Source organism: Cyclopterus lumpus, chromosome 3 (assembly GCF_009769545.1).
Source record: "Cyclopterus lumpus isolate fCycLum1 chromosome 3, fCycLum1.pri, whole genome shotgun sequence".
Classification (NCBI taxonomy): Eukaryota; Metazoa; Chordata; class Actinopteri; order Perciformes; family Cyclopteridae; genus Cyclopterus; species Cyclopterus lumpus.
In genome coordinates, this window is record NC_046968.1 from 23,501,925 (window position 1) to 23,520,940 (window position 19,016).

The 19,016-nt window shown below is 41.0% G+C and overlaps 2 protein-coding genes across 2 annotated transcripts; one reads left to right on the forward strand and one right to left on the reverse strand.

The window, feature by feature from the left end:
- Positions 1–332: 332 nt before the first annotated feature.
- Positions 333–10,339, reverse strand: myef2 (myelin expression factor 2). The gene is made up of 17 exons (XM_034560696.1): positions 10,148–10,339; positions 8,064–8,266; positions 7,250–7,302; positions 6,302–6,309; positions 6,107–6,200; positions 5,407–5,598; positions 5,169–5,322; positions 5,021–5,070; positions 4,881–4,941; positions 4,019–4,174; positions 3,645–3,689; positions 3,435–3,542; positions 3,210–3,305; positions 2,980–3,033; positions 1,173–1,360; positions 844–895; positions 333–660 (listed from the first exon to the last, which is right to left on the reverse strand). Exons 1-17 carry the CDS (start codon positions 10,285–10,287, stop codon positions 485–487), a joined length of 1,830 nt encoding a protein of 609 aa, XP_034416587.1. The 5' UTR covers positions 10,288–10,339; the 3' UTR covers positions 333–484.
- A 5,328-nt stretch (positions 10,340–15,667) lies between these two features.
- On the forward strand, positions 15,668–15,913 carry ctxn2 (cortexin 2). The gene has a single exon (XM_034529259.1). The coding sequence runs from the start codon at positions 15,668–15,670 to the stop codon at positions 15,911–15,913; it is 246 nt and encodes an 81-aa protein (XP_034385150.1).
- Positions 15,914–19,016: the final 3,103 nt, after the last annotated feature.

Below are 19,016 nucleotides of genomic sequence, written 5' to 3' on the forward strand. Positions count from 1 at the left end.
CTTGTTTTCTATCTAAAAAGTCAAACTTAGTAAAACAACGGAAATACATTAAACTGCCCATCCTGTTTTACTAAAACTACCACAAATCTTGGGAGTTCTGGCACTTGTGTCACAGTCCTATCCCGATACAATGCATGTCTCTTCTCTTCTGTTCTCACTTTGTGGTTCATGTGGAGAGACCCACTCAAGAGGCCACTGAGTGGCAGTCATGAGCAATAATGAAAAATGGAAGGAGATTTTACAACCACAAAGGTTTAAAAATTAAAAAGTTTATTTGTCCAAATAAACTTCCTGACAAATTAAAAAGGGGTTACAAAACAAAAGAGCTATGTAGTATATATATAAACCAAAAAAAAAAAAAAAAAAAAAAAAAAAAAACACAAAAACAGTGGCCACATGGGAGATATGAAATAATTGTGTTTTTAAAACAAAACAAAAGATCATTGGCAAGAGGGCTGAATGTGGAAGTGTGTTAGCGTGACTTCTACAAAAAGATGTAGGCGTTCCGGTCGATGCGGACGTCCACCTCTCGGCCGTTGATCTTGGTTCCATTCATCATCCTGCAGGCCTTCTCAGCGCTATCTGGACAGTCAAATCTCACCGTTCCACAGCCCTTTGACTTTCCGTTCTCCATCTTGATCTCTGCGAACATCACCTGGCCTGCAGTAGACAAGAATGAGCAATGAGTGCATTCTGAAACCGCGACGTTTCACACAAACCTACAATGTTTGCATTCTGGTCCACAGACGGCTCACGAGGAAACGGCAGAGAGAGATATGCGAGATGTGAGCGGCTCGTAAATTTAGCAATAAAGATTGAATTCATACTGAACAAAAGACATACCGCAGTGACTGAACTTCTCCTTCAGCTTTTGCCATGTCAGATCATAGGACAGCTGCAAAACACAAATGAATACTTAACAAATAACACGTTTGTCAACATTAACATATTTGAGGCTCGGCGAAACTGGTATTAAAAATATTGCAATTAAAAAGATGAGTGCATCAATAACGCATAGAGTACAAAATGTATCAATACTGGGGCATCAAAGCATTAAGAGTAAATGCATTAATCAATGAAAGCCATTAAATAAGTGTGGAGGTCTCTTAACTCCAATCATTGTTAAAAAAGGACTTCTATACCAGCGGAGCTCTCACATGATCCACACTTACATTTCGCACAAAGATCTGACAGCCTGCTTTGGACCCGGAGCTCCGGTCAGACATGCCGCCTCCCCCCAGGTGACTCGGCCCCCCGCCTCCATAGCCGCCAAAGCCACGGTTCATGTCCATTCCTGACATGCCCATGCGGTCGAAGCTTGACCCCATCCGGTCCATCGACATATTTCCCATTCCAACACCTGCAATTAACACACAACATTAACATTACAGAACGATTTAAACTGAAATACTGAATATCTTTTGATATTCTGCATATCGAAACTGCTATTCATTAAAAATTATGACTTTCAACATCTTATAGAAATAAAGTGTTTCATTCATTCAGTCCAATGACATATCACTGTGCCTCTTGGTATTCAGTCCCCTCAACATCGTCTGTCAGAGTCCAATGTCACTCTGACATCGTTTGAACGGGAAGAGCAGATTTTTTTACCCTTCAACAGATACATAAATTATCTTGTGAATATAAAATACAAAGTTTCTTTAACACTCAATTCCATTATTAATTTTTTTGTCATACAACTCCATGAGCCAAGTGCAAAGCATCGGGTTTTGAGCAGCAGTGAAAAAGGCCGGCCGAAGTGGAGGAGAAATCAGAGGTGCGTGGTGAATAATAAATACAGCCAATTACATCACTGCTCTTGTGGTTCTGGAACCGCTGTGCCAATCAGTGAGATATGACATCAATACAATAGATCAACGGTGAAGAGCTGCACGACGTGAACACACAGCACCACACATCGGCATCCAAAAGGCAGACGCTGTGCTTTTCTTACTGAATTTGTAGAATGCGGAAAGAAAGAATAAAAAATGTAAAAAAATATGTCGCTGAAGTTCAATAGATGGCCATAAAAAAATGCAATGCCATTTCAGTTTTAAAATTAACGGTACCACGCGTCATAATGGTGACATCATATTACAATGTAAAACAATAACGTCCAAATTGATACGCCATCTGACAAACCGCGTTATAATGGACGAGTCTGCTGTGTGTAAAAGTTTATTCTTTTATCCTAGCTTCATGTGTACACAATAAATCTTTTTTTTAAAAAGAAGATAAACCCTGCCTGGATCGCCGTGCTTAATGGCAATGATAATAACTACGACTGCTGGACGTTGGCGGCCAAGAATTTGTTCAATATAAATTTAAATTATAACTTAGAAGACATATTATAAATATATATAATTTTCAGGTTTCCTCATTCTCGACCCACACAACATGCACTAATTAGATTGTTTCTAATGCCGTCGGTCTGGCTACACACAAGCATGTGGGATGGTTATGGCCCTTATACAGTATGGAATATAGATCACTCTTGACCCTACTTCGCCCAATCCTCCTTTTACATGAGCAGCCGTATAAACTGCAAAAAAAGACTATAAAACGGTAATAACGGTAATGGCTAATAACTTTCAAATGTCCACAGTAATAAAGAGGCCCGGGAGGCTCTGCTAGAGAGCTAACTGACTGTAGCGTACAAGTACCTCCAAAGTTAATGGTCATCTACAAAATGGGGGAGGAATTGACGAGTTTCAATTATAATATCCACGTATTGATACATATTCATGCTAAATATTGGAAACGGCTTTAAACTAATTAAAGTTGACACACAAAAACTCTTGCTAAAAATCGAAAATTGCATGACTTCAACATTGTGTAAACATTTGTGTTATAACCAAAATGACATTGAACATCGGTATTTTTCCAGGTGTCGGGAAAAGCTTAGAAATTCCAGTATCATAACACTAGAATTGTTTTAACATAATTTAAAAAGATGCAGATGAAATATCTAAATACCTAATCCAGTCCCCATGTGCCCCATGCTGCTCATGCCTCCTCCAAAACCTCCACCTGAGGAAGAGAATGCAAGTCGGTGTAGATTAGGCCATAGCTCAACAATTTCACAGCCTGGACACAAAAAGCAAACCCTAAATCTCATCGTAACTCAAAACCAATCTACACAGAGGAACATGCATCAGCTGTGCCTGCAGTGCAAGTATGAAAGGATTCAGGGTTGTTTCACTCACCCATTCCTCCAAAAGATTCACCAAATCCTCGATTCATTGGCATGTCACTGTGGCCAAAGTCACGATCCATCCCGCCCATTCCTGCCCGGTACATATCTCAACACAGAACGAAAACCAAAGTAACCTTAGACATAAGTTACCAATAACCCACAGGTTTACAGTACAACAGCCTAGAGCTGGACCTCATCTCTGACCAGTATGAGGGAATACAATACGCTCACTTACCTCCCATCCTGCCACCTGGAGCCATGTCTCTCCCTCCAAAGCCACCACCCATGTTGCCCATGTTGCCCATGCTTTCCATGCCCCCAAAGCCCCCGCCACCACTCATTCCTGTCAAATGCAGCACTTGGTTTGAACATTAATCTCTCCTTCCCTCCACAAAAAGATGACAATGGTTTTTTTCACAGGACGTGTTAGTAGCAAAAGCCTTACCTCCTCCGAGTCGGTTCATTCCACCATACGCTTGAGCATCCATACCTATGGCAATAGAAAAGTCAGCCAGGCCAAGCAAAAGCACATACTTTATCCATTTGTATGTAGTCTAATTTTCAAACACTGCACAGAGGTGATTCTTTTGGCACAATGTCAGGTAAGGTTGTCCTGTATTTCAGCTGGTAGGCTGGTCGCCAACATATTAATTATTACAGACCAACGTTCAAAGCAGCTGCCTTTTGATGTTTACGTGTTGACGAGCTAGTGGAGCAAGCATCCGATTCTCTCTGATAAGCATTTGTCTATAGAGACAGCGTAGCATGTGATGCACCGTGTCTAGGATGTGGAAGCATTTCTGCACAAACATAACTGACCTCCGGGCCCCATTGAGCTAATGCCGCCGCCGCCTCCTCCTCCACTCACTCCGCCTCCTCCTCCTCCACCCACTCCTCCGCCTCCTCCACTCAGACGGTTGGCATTTATAGGCTGCCCTCCTGGTCCCAGTCCCATGCCAATACCACCTAGTCCCCCTACACACAAAATACAAAAAAGATGACAGTTTGAACTATGGGATTTACTAGCACAAATAACAGCGAGAACATAACATAAAGGAATGAAATTAATATATATATTCTATATCTCCACATCTTGTTTTGGGGTCAGCAAGTCTTTACTGTGAGTGCAGACATCTGTCCATTCCACTAATAAACAAGCAAACCATAACATGGGACGCTGCACAAGCACTTTCACAAGACAACTACTCCTACTTCCAAGAAATTAATGTTTTACAATATCATAAAATACAACACTAAACACAATACAAACTGCATATTTTCAATCTATAAAAAATATTGTATAAAATAGCGTCTCACACATACAGTAATAAAATCAACCTGGCCTCTTAAAGGCATGCCAAGGAATTTGCTTGCCATATAAGTTTTTAAATATTTAACTGAACCACTAGTTCCTTTATCGTGCCTTTGCGTGTGAAGCAGCTTGCAGTTGACGTTAAAAGGCCGCCATCTATCACACCTACATTATACTGAACATACGTGGGTGGGCCTTTTAAAACGTCACTGTAAAATATCAATGCAATTTGAACAACATGTGCAATATGTTCCCAGAGGGTAACATACATCTTCCACTGACCATTTTAGTGTGAGACACAATTCACTGAGATTATTACTATGGATAGAAGTTTGATAACAACTGACAGCAGGAAAACGGTGTACTCACGAGGTAACTGAGGTGTTTTTTCCACTTGGCGGAAATCATCAGGAGGAACAGATTTCTCATCCTGTAAAACCACACAACAAATGTTTAAATTTGTTTACACATCCCCTTCAGCTTAACTTACATACGTAAAATCAACTTACCATTTTAACGTGCATCTGTCTGTCAAATAGCATCTGTCCATTGAACATAGCTGAGTCCAGAGTCAAGAAGAAGGCCACGGCAAAGATATAAAGCATTACTCTGTGCTCTGTTTGTGTGTATATGTGTGTATGCAACTCTAAAGGATACATATTGCCTGCAGAGCCTCGAGTGACTGTTCGAAAGTCACTGTTCCCATCCCGCGGCTCTTGCCATCTTTATCCTCCTTTACATCGGCTCGCTTCACCAAGCCTGCCATGCCAAACACCTCCTTCAACTTTTTCCAGCCCACCTTGAAATCCAGCTGTAAAACAATACAATGCTATTTTAATAAGCAAGAATAATCATCACTAGCGAGATTTGGATACCGCTTGCAGTATGTTCTCACATTGGCCACAAACACTGTGGTGCCCAGTCGTCCGGCCTGCAGTGCATGAATGACATCAGGTGGGATGTTGGGGTTGTTGGCAATGGAGGGCGGGACGTTCATCCCACCAGGCCCCATGTCCTGCCCACAACCTCCCTGTTGACCTCCTCCCATGCGCTGCAGCACACGCCGAGCATGTTCCCCATCAGGATCCTTGGAAGAAAATACAGAAAAATTGACTTCTGATCTCAGACAATATGGCAAATCAAGATAATCATGAAGAATTGGTCAGGCAACAGTTGTAAAACAAATTTAAAAAAAGACAATTATACGATACAATTCTACCCGTGATTGCATTATCTGGTGATATTCCAGTGCATCATATCTCTAGTCCCACTATGTGTGGATCTGATGTAAAACTGCTACATCTTTCAAACCTTGTATGGATACAATCTAAATAAAGGCCACAAGCAAAGTAAAATCAATGTTGAAAAGAAGGCCTAAATGTACTGGGCAGAATTTCAGTCTACAGTAACAAGATAGAAACACTGAAACACAACTTTATACCCACCACTAGTCTGAAACTAACTAAATGCAATTAATATAGTGAACAAAATAAGGTTATTTACATCTTGAAACCCAAACAAGAAGTTGTTAAAGAAAACTATATAATCAAAGTTTTCAGTTTTGAGGTAATCATTTGACCATATATTGCACTCACCTCCTTGATGTTTAGCGGCCTTCCACTCAAATCATGCTTATTCATAGTTTCTATTGCCTTTTTCACAAACTCCTCGTCTTTGAACTCCACCACACTATTGAATCAGGAAAACAAGAGGCAAAAGATGACGCCATGCACATGTGAGAAAATAAAGAAAAGTAGTTATGTGTTCATGAAAATAAGGTAGTGTCTTACCCACAACCCTAACCAGGGGGTATCATGGGAGTCCAGGTCACACACAGCCAAAGTTGAGGGAGTGAACACAATACAGTTAAAAAGGCAAGACAAAGCAGTGGAACATTATAAATCTAATGCATCAACATGCTTCTAGTATTTTCTAAAGTCCATGTCGGCAATATTTAGCCCACGAGTTTAAGCCAGCAGCTTTTTGGTTGCGTTTTAATCTACTGCAAAGTAGGAGCACTTTTTCTTCAATTATTATCTCAAGCAATGTTGAAAATTAATACAACAATGTTTTTCGTTTGTTTTTGTGAACACATTTACCATTAACAGATACCTATGCATTGCAATTAATGTAAGACATTTTAATGTTTTGAACTGGACACAAATAAAAACAAAATTGCATTAACAAATGTATTTCATACATGGTTTAGGATTAACCAGTTTTACCACTGCAATAATGACAAATGGCGTGGTCCATCTTTACATCTACAGTATGCATTTTGCCATTCAATACAAGAACATAATTTTAAAAAAGGCACTACAGGATCATTCAAGACTGATGTATTCCTTTGAAGAGAGAGCTGTGCCATATAACAGAATTGTCAAATAAGATTTTGAGACATGAGGGTCAATCAATAAGACAAATCACACAACCCACATTTCCCTTTGGAAAATGGCCAAACAAACAAACTTTTACACCAATTGAAATAACAACAACAAAAGCAAAAGTGCACTCTTAGGTGAGCTCATTAGGCTACTTTTCCAAAATCAACAGGACATCTCCCTTTCAAATGAGTATCAATCATTAGCCAACTATCAGGCTCTAAACACAACCCAGAGTATCTCCAGTTCAGTAACTTAGTAAGACCCAAAGGATCAGAACCTAAAAGAGCACTTGATTAATGAGAGCCTGCTGAGGGCATTTAAAACCTCGTGCAGCAAGTTGGCCACATCACTTACCCTTGACTTTCCTTCTCCATCCTTAAAGAGCTCCACGTATGTAACCTCACCAACTACATGAGACATACAAAGGAAAAATACCAAAAGAACAAAAGTAATTTGAGTCACCAAGTCGTCAAGTCGCCGTTGGCCTTGGCAATGCCGCTACAGATGGAGATGTCCCATTAATGATCAACAGCCAGCCCAGACAAACATCCCACCAGACAACACCATGCCTTTCTGGGCAGTGACTGAGACACCCAAAGGCCAAGGCCAGAGAGAAACACAGCTACATTAAACCTGGGAAATTCAAAAGACTTCAACATGATGAGTTTGTCAACACATTCCATTCATGGCAGTTCAGTTTCAAGCTGTCCGTCGAGCTTTTAAAAAGGCTTCTTGAGACCCCGTATTTCAGATAGTAAAACATCACAATATTTTCATTGATATAGGTCAAGATTCACCTTGCAACAGATGCAACAAAATCATTCAACAATCAATTCTACTTCTGGTTTGAGGTTACATTTTGGAGCTAACAATGCCATAAAACAAGTGACAATGTAACTACGTTCCATTTCTCACAGACATATCAGCCAAAACTAAATTGGTGTCCATCCAAAAAATGTAGTAAAACTCCAATAACCTAGTATCACACTATGTTGGTTCCCCAATATGTGCTAGAAGTACATCCAGAGAAAGCTACAAACTAATTGACTACTGCTAGAAGCAGGGTGCAACACCTGGTAAAAGAAAAAGGGAAAAAGGGTCAAGAACTTCTTATCAGCTGAAGTCATAGAGAGATGGGAGCCACCATCCCAATCACTGGGGACATTACCTTTCTCACGCATTAGATCTTTAATTGCCTGCCACTTCATATCATAGGGGATGTTGCTGATAAACACACGATTCCTATGGGAACCCTTCTTTTCTCCAGCATGTTTGTCTTTGTAGGGATGGAAGCGGTTCCCTCTTCTGCTCCCAGAGGACTTCTCTTTAGCATCAAACTTTTCTTCGGGAGGCTTAGTTTCGTCAGCATCCCTACAAAATGCATAAAGCTACAAGTCAGACAACAGCCTATTTCAAAACATTCGGGGATCACATAAACATCAAAAGATCAACAATGTTATGTATATTACTGCATTATTAATTCATCATATTATACGTTTGGCATTTAGGTGGTAATGTGTTGTTTTATGTTCACATATGTATTTCTTTAATAGAAAAGGAATGGAGCAGCTCTTAAAATGTTACATTAAAAAGGCACTACTTACCTTGAGGGCATATAGACCAAAAGGTACTAGGCAGCATAAAACCGGAACACGTGTACTTTTATACAGACCTTTGGAACATGGATACGTGGTAGGCCAATATTGGATTCGTAGAGTGTATGGGAAGATTATTTGGCAAATAATTTGCCTTTGTACTTGTATCGTTAAGTAAAATTCAACAATTGCTTACCTAAAATACATTTCTATTTTGCTGGTTAAAAAATAAAAAAATAAATAAACGTTTGCTGCATGTAGTTTATTGTAACCAAACTCAATTGAATTAAATCTAAATTATTTATATACATGATTTATGGTGAAAATAGTTTTTTTTTTCTTCTTTCTTGGCCTCGTATTATTATTATTATTGTCACGCTCAGATCTGGAAAAAGTCATTCATGCACTAATTTTCTCTCGACTCGACTACTGCAACTCCCTCCTTTCCGGCATAAATCAAAAATCCATCTCCCGCCTCCATCTAGTCCAGAATGCAGCAGCTCGGTTTCTGACTGGTTCTAACAGACGGCTTCACATTATTCCAGTCGTGGCCTCTCTCCACTGACTCCCTGTTATTTTTAGAATTGATTTTAAGATTTTGCTGATCACTTTTAAAGCGCGCCTGGGTCTGGCCCCCAGCTACATCATTGAAATGTTAGCCCCATATGAGCCTTAGATCCTCCGGTGGGGCCCTTCTGGCCATTCCAAAGTTAAGGCTCAAATCAAAGGGTGACTGGGCTTTTGCCATCAGAGCCCCTAGACTTTGGAACGACCTACCTGAGGGGATAAGACTAGCAGAATCAGTAGCTTCTTTTAAATCACTTCTTAAAACCCATTTTTATAGGACTGCTTTTAAGTGATGTCGTCCTTTTATTTCCCCTATTTTAGTTTGTCTGTTCTGCTTTATTTTGTATTTGTAATTTTCTATTCCTCTATTGTGTTCATTGCCTGTATGGCATTGTCTCCTTTGCCTCATGTATTTTCTGAAATGTTTACTTGTATTGATGTTATGTTTTTACCTTGCTTCTATGTAGAGCACTTTGTAAACTCTGTTTTTAAAAAAGGTGCTATATAAATAAATGTATTATTATTATTATTATTGTAAAACATGTTATCGACTGTAACAAAGCCCTCTGGTTACGTGAGCTCGCGTCGTTCAACGTACACCAGCTTACAGTGAAGCCCCGCGGAGCCGTTAGCGGCTAACGTCACGCACAACGAAACACGTAACCTAACGTTACAACTGAGTAACTCACGCCAGCACGGGCTATTCAATGTTTCCCGTTGGTCGAAAGGGTTAAGATGGGTTTATCTCGTTGATCTAACGAGCGTAAGTTAACGCTACATTTCAGGTTTCTGTTACGCAAAACTAGGGATTAACTAGCACCCCTATACTTGATTAAGGTTGGCCCATTGTACCATGATTAACGTCATGGCAACAACGCTCCGTAACGACAGAAAACAAAATGTACTTTTGGCGTCGTGTGAGCCACGAACCCAACATATAATCACACGGGTGCTTTGCGGTGACAGTGATTGTCAACAGACGTGAGAGGCTTCTGGGCTAACAATAGCTAGCTAGCTAGCATCACAGGACTCCATTTTCGCTAACGGCTGCACAAGCGGCGCGGACAGAACAAACGTCATTTTCACTAACGTTTTCACGCCGTTGGGCGTTTCTATGGACGTGCCCTCGGATTCGGACTTGACGGATTCGGTGGACCCCTCTTGGTTCGACTCCTCTTGGTTCGGCTCTTCTTGGTTCGGCTCCTCGTCGAGAACTATAACATCTGCCATGTTGAGATTCGTTCTCCCTCAACGCAAGATGCCCCTGTTGTCGATGCGCAGTTCAAAATGTGACGCGAGATTTGCGGCTCCCAACGCGAGATTTTGAACTTTGCTGTTGCTAAGCAGCATGAATGGGAAACAATATAACAGGGACAGGAGTCAGTACGATGGGAGAATAAACTCAAATAAAATGGAGGGAAAATTTAGCATTGTTCCAGGTTTAGTAGACCGTTGCAGGGTGAATGAGAGAGTGAGGGAGTAACTAAATAAGTGTGAGCAGAAAGTATCCCGTCCTAATGTCTGCCTGAGTGGTATAGAAAGCCTGGATATTTGAAGTATCGCCTCTATCAGGAAGACCCTGAATACTCTTTGTTATGCTAATGATATAGTGCATGATGAGCCAAGCCTATTCATAATTCCGGAAACTATATTGATCAAAGCACTTTTACTTTGCAGGGAGAATAATTAAGTTGTCTTTATACAATATGCTTTGACATTTGTAGATAATCTTCCCAGCAAGTCTGTGTAGATTCCCACCACCAAAACAAACCACTTCAATTCTAATTTGAACAATTCAATATCATAAATGTAAGCTGCACAGTAAGTATTATTTAGACATTTAACACAATTTTTGTCAGATTTAAGGGTAAATGTATGTAAATATAGGTTTCCATAGGTTTGTTTGTTTTTCCTTTGAATCTTCACAGCAAAGACATTTTAAAGTCACTTTTGGGCATACCCATTTACATGTCTGATTCCTATACTGATATTTTGATTCAGCCTTTTAGTTTTTGCTGCATACTGTAGCCACAAACTCAACAATTGATGCAACATCACTTTGGAAGATAAATAAATGTTTTTGCTTTAATCAGGAACTGATGCCACATGGTTCGATGGACGGATTGCAACATCTTTCAATTACAACCATAGATCAGGTGGACCTGTAACATAGCAGGGACGTTGACCTTCAACATACGTACAAGTATTGCTCTGTAAATGTAAACCAGGTCAATAAACTGATAATACATTCTCTTGATTGTTAGTTTTCATGGTATGATTTTGAAGCTTCCCTAAAATTAAGTGAAAAACATTTCAAGTACCTCCTCACGTTTGTAATTTATTAATTTGTTGCAAAAACCAGAGTAATCTCACTGTACTGGCTTCCTTGGAAACACACAATACTTAATTTGTTTCCACTGTAAGACAAAAAAACAAAACGAAAACACAGTCAGTAATGTAACGTCATCATTTTGCAAGCAACAAATATAGTCAGACTGTAACATTGTTGTTTATTTATGGTCTGATACCACAAAGTAACATTCAAAGATTATTAAATCATTTTTGGGGGTTCATATTTGTGTAACTTTATTGGCAACAATAGCTGTACTTCTCCTGTCGTTTACACTATGATATGCACAATCACCTTGAAAATATGTCTTTAATAACAATATTGCAGATTATTGAATGTATTGTAAAAAGCCATGTACATTTAATTAAGTTGTGGGCACCAGTCAAACTGAGGGAGGAGGCCTAATAAAGTATTTAAAGTCTTTGCAACTTCCCTGCATCTATCTTTGTACTGGTTTGTACATGTGTCGAGTTCATTAACATTAAAAGGGGCACTGTGAGTGCAGTTCATAGAATCATTGTTTTACAGTTCTCAATATCAGTTCTGCTCTTGGCCTGTTGTCTGGCTGAGATAAAATTCTAACAATCTGTATCATGTTGTAGTCACGGGGTAGTATTTAGAAAAGGCTTTATGCAACAGTTGTAGATTGCCTTGACGGTTCCTCTTACTGAGCCAAAAGAGTCCAAAGCACATCAGCACACCTTGGCACTTCAACTCCAAGATAAAACAAAATCTCAAGCACCGCCTTTTTCCACCTTTGTAACATAAAAAAAAAAATCAGGCGCAACTTGTCTCAGAGCAATGCAGAACAATTACTTTACGCATTTCTTACTTCTTGACGAGATCACTGCAATTCCGTATTATCAGGCTGCTCTAATAAGTCTCCTAAATATCTCCAGTTGCTGCAGCTTGTTTACTAAGAACAATTAAGAAAAGAGATCACATTACTCCTGTATGAGCTGCTCTGCACTGGCTCCCTGTAAAATCAAGAATCACATTTAAAATTCTTCTCCTCACCTACATAGCCTTGATAGGTGAGGCACCATCATATCTTAAGGAGCTTGTAGTACCATATTACCCCACTAGAGAGCTGCACTCACTAAATGCGGGGCTACTTGTGGTTCCTAGAGTCCTAAAAAAGTAGGATGGGAACCAGAGCCTTCAGTTATCGAGCTCAACTTCTATGGAACCAGCTCCCCAGTCCGGGTGGCAGACACAGTCACCACATCTAAGAATAGACTTAAGGCGTTCCTCTTTGATAATGCTTATAGTTTGGGCTGGTTCTGGTTTTCCCTGGTCCAGCCCTTAGATACGCTGCGATAGGCCTAGACTGCTGGGGGACATCTTAGGATACACTGAGCTCCTCTCTCCTCTTCTCTCTCTCCTTCTGGACGAATTCACGCACCAATAATGCACATTAACTCTGCTTCTTCCCCGGAGTCACCTACTGCTATTATCATTATTATTATTATTATTATTATTAGTTGCATTGCTATTAGTATTGACAATGCCATTACTGCTTTTATTATCATTGTTACTATACTACATCCATTACTTTTTCATCATGTTGTTCATTCTGTACTCATGACTTCTGCTCCCGAAGGTTTCTCCCCCCGTTAAAGGTTTTTTGGGGGGAGTTTTTCAGATGTGAGGTCCTGGGACAGAGGATGTCGTATGTGTACAGATCGTAAAGCCCTCTGAGGCACATAGTAATTTGTGATTTTTTTAATTTAAAAACACATTGAAACACACTTGAAAGATGTAATGAGGGCATTTCCGAAGCACATTTTCTAATGTAAATCATTGAACATTTTCACACGAATAGGCCTCTGAAATCCTCTCTATAAATGACATTCAACTCACACTGTCTGTAACTTGATCCCACACTGTTGACTGTGACGTTATGCAAGAGTTTACCATTTTGACCTTGTCTTTTAAATTGATGAGTGCAACGAGGTAAAATGTCTAACGATTTTATTGTCTGTACAATGTGTGACATCTCCTCATCCAAGAACTGTCCTTGAAATAAATAGGACATCAAATTGAGTAGCTGACTCATTTGACAAATCACAGCGCTGTCACACTACCATGATTTCTAACCAAGCACAGCCACGTATTAGCAGCGCAGCAGGACTACAAAATTCTGTCTGACCCAAGAAAAAAAAACTTTTAAAATAAAAGTAAATGCGACGGAGGTTATTCATCTCTGTGTTTATGTTCTCTCAGGGATTTCTTTCTTCTGTTTACAACCCAACAAATTAAAATAAATGGAGCTCTCTGTGATTGCACATCAAATACCAGTGATCACGACCATCTCCCTCATGGCATGCCTTATCCTTAGATCTGAGTCACTGCGCCACAGTGACAGAAACTACATTGCTGATATGAATTTGCACCGCATAACAACGAAACCGATGGTCAGAAGCTTCACTGCTGCATTCTGTTAGAGCAGCCAATCAGATGACCTGCTGTTTTCCTATACAATACTGCTTTTCATTCACTCCAGTAAATACCAGTCTCTTCTCCCTCATTTCCAGGGAGCTTACTTTCGTAAGCCTTTAAGCAGAAGGGGCTAATTCAATTTGACCACTGCAAACTGCAGTAATTAAAAACACATCATCAAATCAGGCTTGGAGGATAATGCTGTGATGTACCAAAAAAATACCATTGTAGCAGCATTTACTAGCCAAGAGCGGTAAGAGGCAACATTTCTACTGTTGGCTAAGCCATGATATTTTTGTCACATTTTGGTGTAATCTTTAAAAAATATATATTTTTTAGAAAAGCCAAATAAAGGCAGGGGAGGGGAGTATGAAGAGAGCAGAAAGAAAAAAAGAGGCGGACTGCTTGTTTATGCTGCTGCATCCGTCCCGGTGTTGCTGAGGAGGGGAATGTTGTGAATGACTGAGGCAGCAGAGCAGCGGAGTGAGACTAACAAGTGGTTGCCATGCAGCACGAGCAAGCGTGCCTGCTTCTGGAGGGAGAGATAGAGAAACAGAATGATATGGAGTAGGAGGCAGCAAGTAAAGGAGGAGAGGAGCTGTGTCTCCGAGTAGAGACACATATCATAGCTTGATCAAGCACCTCCCTCGCCTCCTCGTTTCTGTCTTCATCTCAAGCTTTTTATTTAGATGGGAGGTTAGCCTCGCACATGCAGCGTGTCAGTGATGGACGGATTCGTGGATATGTGTTCCATATGGGCTCCAAGGATAAGGAGTCGGCCATGGGAAACAGCAGCAACAGGTCTGTGAGGATGGAACGATCATGACGGTGAGATGCCTGCTTTTACTCCCTCACACATCCTCACTTAAGAATCTGTTCATGCAGTCTCTGTCTTTCACCCTACCTCACTCCCTTGCGCACTCTCACTCTCACTCTCACTCTCGCACCATGCATACTTGTGCAGAGTCCCGCTCATCACCCTACTTCCTTCACCCTCGTCTGTCTTTCCCAATTCCCCCCCACCCCCTTTTCTCTCACTCGAGCCACTTGCTGCTTGAGTTCATATGAAAGATTAAGGAGGAACAGAATGACAGGAGCAGACTTCCACTTGTGGGGCTACACCATTTTCCCGATTATGTTTGGTCAATCCCTGTCCCTTTATGGTCTACTGGAATGACGCTGTCTGGCAGGCATCTGCTCGCACGCAACAGGTAGAGAGCCCTCTCTTCTAAACCAAACATACATCACATCCCATTTTCATGAGATGTGACATTTTCATTGACACTTTACTGCTTTGCCTGTGTTTAACATCTGGCTATGCACTGCGACATACTGTAATTCTAACCCGGCTTGAAGGGATGTCGCTCATATTACTGATCCCATTTGCCTGCAGTCTCCCTCACTCTTATGTTTTTGTTTGCTTTTTGTAATTTTCTCCAAAATTCCTAGAGGAGCAGAGTGAGAGAGAGACAGAGAGAGACACACAGAGAGACTGAAGTCATCTGTTTGATACCACATTCAAAAGAGGCTATTTATAGCTACCTTTAACCCTTCACGTTTCATGGTCATTTCAAAACATTTAATTGTGGAATTTCTGTATTTTCGCCTTCCCATATCTGTTATTTCCCCCAGCCGACACAGTGTATGCATTATACGTGACTCATATTTAAATAGGTTGCTTAAATGGATCCTCACTGCAGAGGAGGCAAGACAGGACTCATCTGCAGCCATCACGTAATCTCTGTCCAGGTAACATGCAGGCTTCAAAACGCCTGAGCCTATCGGAGGAGAGATGAAGCACCTGGATGTTGGTTTGCCATGTGTAGCGTCCACTACAACCACTCCCTTGCTGCCATGAGCGGAAACGACATGATGGCGCACTCTCTGACTCTGGAGCAGAAGACAGCGTTTGCCTTCGTGGGGATGCTCCTGGTGTTCCTGGGGCTGCTGATAGTAAGGTGTTTCAGGATCCTGCTGGACCCCTACAGCAGCATGCCTTCCTCCAACTGGGCCGATGGCATCGAGGGGCTGGAGAAAGGGACGTTTGAGTACGCCCTTACTTAACACAGGGACACACACATCCATGGATGTCCTCATAAACAGAAATGCCTATAGACACACACACACGGATACAATTTGCACACATTCAAACACACGCAAGCCAGAGCCCTGCGCAACCATTGCACCTGACCCGCCATTAAGACATCTCTCTGTGACGGACCGAACCAAGAGACCGAAGCTGTGTATATAGTGTTCAATGTGTGCGCACTTTTAGTTTAGAGTCTCCCTGCTGTATGTGACTAGATGTCTGTTGTTGTGTGTGTGTGTGTGTGTGTGTGTGTGTCTGAGCGAGTGTGATGCAAATGCTGTGTCATATTCTTTTGCCCTTCTGCCAAGGGGGGAGTGGGGAGTGTTTCAGCTCATCAATTTACAGAGAAATGGCTGAATCTCCCTCTGACAAGTTGAATGTCTGTGGAAGATGAGAGGTGGATGCTCGCGGGACAAAGTGGGGGAGTAGGGTGCAACGTGGGTTTATTCAGATGTATTTTAAAGACTCAGGGACAAGATTCCTTACGTGAACTCAGAATGGGAAACAGAGTGGCCCCAATGTTTATGGTTGGATACAGGGTATTATGTCTAGCTAGTGCTTTGTGGAGTATTCAAATCCAATCTGTTGGCGATCCAAAGGAATGCTGCTGCCACTGTCTGTGTACAGATTGGTCTTTTTCGTGGCATCATGCATTGAACAAACTGTGATTTACAATATGGGGTTATGGATTCTAAATGACGCAAGCGACGCAAAGTCCAAACTGTTCACTTGTGATAGCGTGTCTGCGAAGACATCCGATGACGTTGCTATATGGACTGCCAAGTGTTCCTGTCTGTCGAGCGTTCGGTCTGAAGGTTGGCCGATGCGACCAAGCCAAAGAACTTTAAAGGGAGACGAGGATTGGAAACTAGGAAGGACTCGCTCGCTCTGCACTGCTAGTTTTCTAATGACGGGGATAAACTCTCACTACCTGTCTGCAGAGGAAAAGGTCACATGGAAAAAAAAGGGGTGGGATGTCTGTCAGCGCTGGACGTGAACATCTTTTTCCTCTTATTCTCAGCCATCCTCACCCTTTCTCACCTGCTCTCCTCCAGACAGAGGAAGGGCAGTCGAAAAAATTGGAGATTCTGTAATACGGCAGACTGGTATTGAGTGTTCCTTCGCTAATTTCTACGGTCTACGGTTTCTCCTTAGTGCTGTGAATCTGCCTTACTGTGACCTTCAAGGGGTTAATGTGCCTTCATCTAGAAACATTAGAGCACCTGTTTGGGCGTGCATGTGTGTGCGTGTGCGTGCATGCGTGCGTGCGTGCGCACACGTGTGTGTGTGGCATATCATGATGACAAATAGTGCACCTCCTGACCTGTTGCTTACTCAGCTGGTAGTAGAGCTTTCTCATTGATAGTAGAAGATAATAGTTTTGATTCAACGATGTGAAATAAATAGAATTTCTTTCATTTAAAGTATTTCTTATCTTGGTCTTTTTGGGTCTCCTATTGCAATCTGCAGAGCATGTGTGTGTGTGTGTGTGTGTTTGTGAGATCAGTTTTACAAATTAGCATGATTCTTTCGGGGACAGCCTTGGGTGCAGAGGTGCAGAATGCATCTAAAAATGTCCAGCCTTTATGTCTTCTCTGCCTCTGAACTCTGCCGGTAGTTGTCTCCAGCGTCACTGTGGCAACCGACAGAGAAGGAGCAAGTGGGTGCATTCCAGCGACACAAAGAGACAATCCAAATTTTAAGAATCCTGAAAGGAGTGGATTCTCACACAGGAACTTGTCGTGTGTGTGTGTGTGTGTGTGTGTGTGTGTGTGTGTTCACACTCTGAAGCGAGACCACCACGCACATGTCCCTCGACACACGTCACTCATCAGGAATGCGATCATTATTGCACCATTGTCTTCCGTCACCTATGTGACACCGTTATCTGAAATCCATTTTTAGTGGAAAAAACCCGAGCCCGTTTGCTCCTTAGCCGACAAGCCCACTTACCTCCAAACAATAACTGACCCAACTAGTAAGAAGGGTTGTAAATCTATTACATTTCCATTGTTTTTTCATCCCTCAGATTTCAATACGTTGTCTGAAGTTTATTTTAAATACCAATCCCTTCCCTTCTGTGATTAGAACAAAGTGAGACAACTGACCTCCTCTATGCAAACAAAAGGAAGAATTATTAGGAAATTGTACAGTTACACTACGCATGTTTTAAGTGATCTTGCATTTTTCTGCATGCAACAACAAGACATCATCAGGAACAATACTTAAAAAATAATAATAATATTTCAGGGACACAGAGGTTTTTCGGACACTCATGTAACACAGACTTCTTGTTACATGACTCAACTGAATATTGCACCTTAGCTTTGGCTGATCATCAATCATTAGTTTTATAACTTGTGGTCTTCGGACCTCACAAGCTATGTCCTTGATTTGGTGTGATAAGACCAAGAGATGCAATAAGACTTTCTATTACTAACTATTCAAACAGCTCTGTAATACACAATTATTGCAACCTCTAGTACCGTCATTTTCAAAAATATAAGTCGGCAATGTAATTATTTTTGTTCACACTATATTTTTATGATAAAAAAGGTAATATGTTATGCTTTAGTGTTGATGTAACATCATTTTTCGCACTACACAAAAAAACACGTTATCGCCGGATAAAGTTGAGAATTCTGTTGCTGCTGCATACGTTGACCACGGGGACCTGAACTTATTACTTCTGTAAATCTGGTTCTGAAATGAGCCGGACGCCAACTTGAAATCTTAAATCAGAGCCTTCCTGTGAAATCTGAAGCCCGAGCTAAGGCTGTTGGATTTGAGACTTTACGATGTTGAAAATCTCTTAAGGAGGGATAAGGTCAATGATTACCTACCATGACATGTATTAATGTTTCATATCAGTTATTAATGATTATAAAACCGTTTTGTTTAATAATTTACTTTTAAGTGAATCAAAATGACATTTTACTATTATGCTTTTGTTATGTGCAGGTTACCTCAAAGGAGCAATATAGAACATTCAGAGCATTAGTCAAGCATCAAACAACTATTCGCCATATAAAGACATACTGGAGTAGCTTCTAACCGAGCCGAGAATGAAGTCGCTCT